The sequence below is a fragment of the Rutilus rutilus genome, assembly GCF_951802725.1.
Source record: "Rutilus rutilus genome assembly, chromosome: 1".
NCBI lineage: Eukaryota > Metazoa > Chordata > Actinopteri > Cypriniformes > Leuciscidae > Rutilus > Rutilus rutilus.
The window spans coordinates 55,308,006-55,309,309 of NC_140209.1; the positions used below are offsets into that span (position 1 = coordinate 55,308,006).

Here is a 1,304-nt window from a genome sequence, read left to right on the forward strand (position 1 = left end):
TCATTCCTTTAAGGGCTTGTCTTGCTCCTTGCAGCTTAACTTCTTTACACAAGATTCAGGCAAGAATGGTACTTTCTCCAGGCGGGACAAATAAACTAAGGGCTGGATAGTGCTGCTGATGTTTAAAAAGGCATAACCCACTGGCTGCACATAGCAAGTGAAGATCTGATGTGGATAGTGGTCTTCAAAGGGGAACAGAGCAACTAGAGGGAGATAGTTGCTCACGATGATGATCAAGATAGACAGCACCATCTTAAACGCCTTTCTTTTCATAGGATGCATCTCATCTTTACCAGAGCCTCGTGAGCGTTTCAGGGCCCAGAGGATGGCCATGTTACACACCATCATCCAGGTGAAAACAAACAAGATCTCACCAGTGAAAACCTTTTCAAAGTTGGGCAGGCCACCAACGGATTTGGCTGAAGCATAAGCAAAAGTGAGCAGCAGAACCACGATGGTCAGACTGACCCTGTATTTGATGTCCTTCAACTGTCCGAATGCGATGGGGAAGAGAACGGCTATAAATCGATCCAGACAGACACACGAGAGGAAGAGTGGTCCGCTGGTGTCTTTTACGCCATAAGAGAATTTCAGAGCCCTCCAACCCATGGCACTCCTCCAGTGGAAGAGATTGAGGAATGCTATGATTGTCATAAATCCGAAGTAGGCGTCCGTGAAACCCAGGCAGCCCAGGTAGATGTCAGAAGTTGAAGGCTCCTTTCGGGTGTTTATTAGGTGTGCTATGACCAGGATGTTGGCAGGTATTCCTATGATCACATTGAAGGACTGTATAGCTAGGTCAAAAATGTAACCAGCCATCATTTCTTCACACCCATCAAACACATTGAAGGCGTGCGTCGCATTGACTGAATTGGTCGTCAGGTTAGATGGGGGCAGGTTGCTTCTGAGGATGGAGCTGAATCTTGTGTCGTGACGCAGTTGAGCCTCCATGACTTCTGAGGATCTGTAATTAAATTCTAGAACGAACAGTAAAAAATATTGTGTTACTAGAACTCATTAAAATGGCAAGCTCACAAATTCAGTTCTGAATATAAAATCAGACTGGCTGAATCCAAGTTCACAGTGTGATTTTCTCTGATTTCGTGCTATGAAACAGCATTCTGTGTTCTGCATAAATCCAAGCAATTTATTTTACCTGGAACTCAAAATTTCAAAAGAATTTCAACAGAAGAGAATTTTTCTTTGCAATTGCAAAGGTAAATAATCAGTGAACATGTAACACTACACAAGTCAAAGACTGCTGGCTTTGCTGGATGGCAAAATAAATATTTTTTGATTCCCCA

The 1,304-nt window shown here is 43.4% G+C and overlaps 1 protein-coding gene across 1 annotated transcript; it reads right to left on the reverse strand.

Moving 5' to 3' along the window:
• On the reverse strand, positions 1 to 951 carry LOC311304817 (G-protein coupled receptor 183-like; the record flags this gene model as incomplete). Its single annotated transcript, XM_084432083.1, has 1 exon — positions 1 to 951. One exon carries the CDS (start codon positions 949 to 951, stop codon positions 1 to 3), a length of 951 nt encoding a protein of 316 aa, XP_084288209.1.
• Between the last annotated feature and the right edge of the window lie 353 nt (positions 952 to 1,304).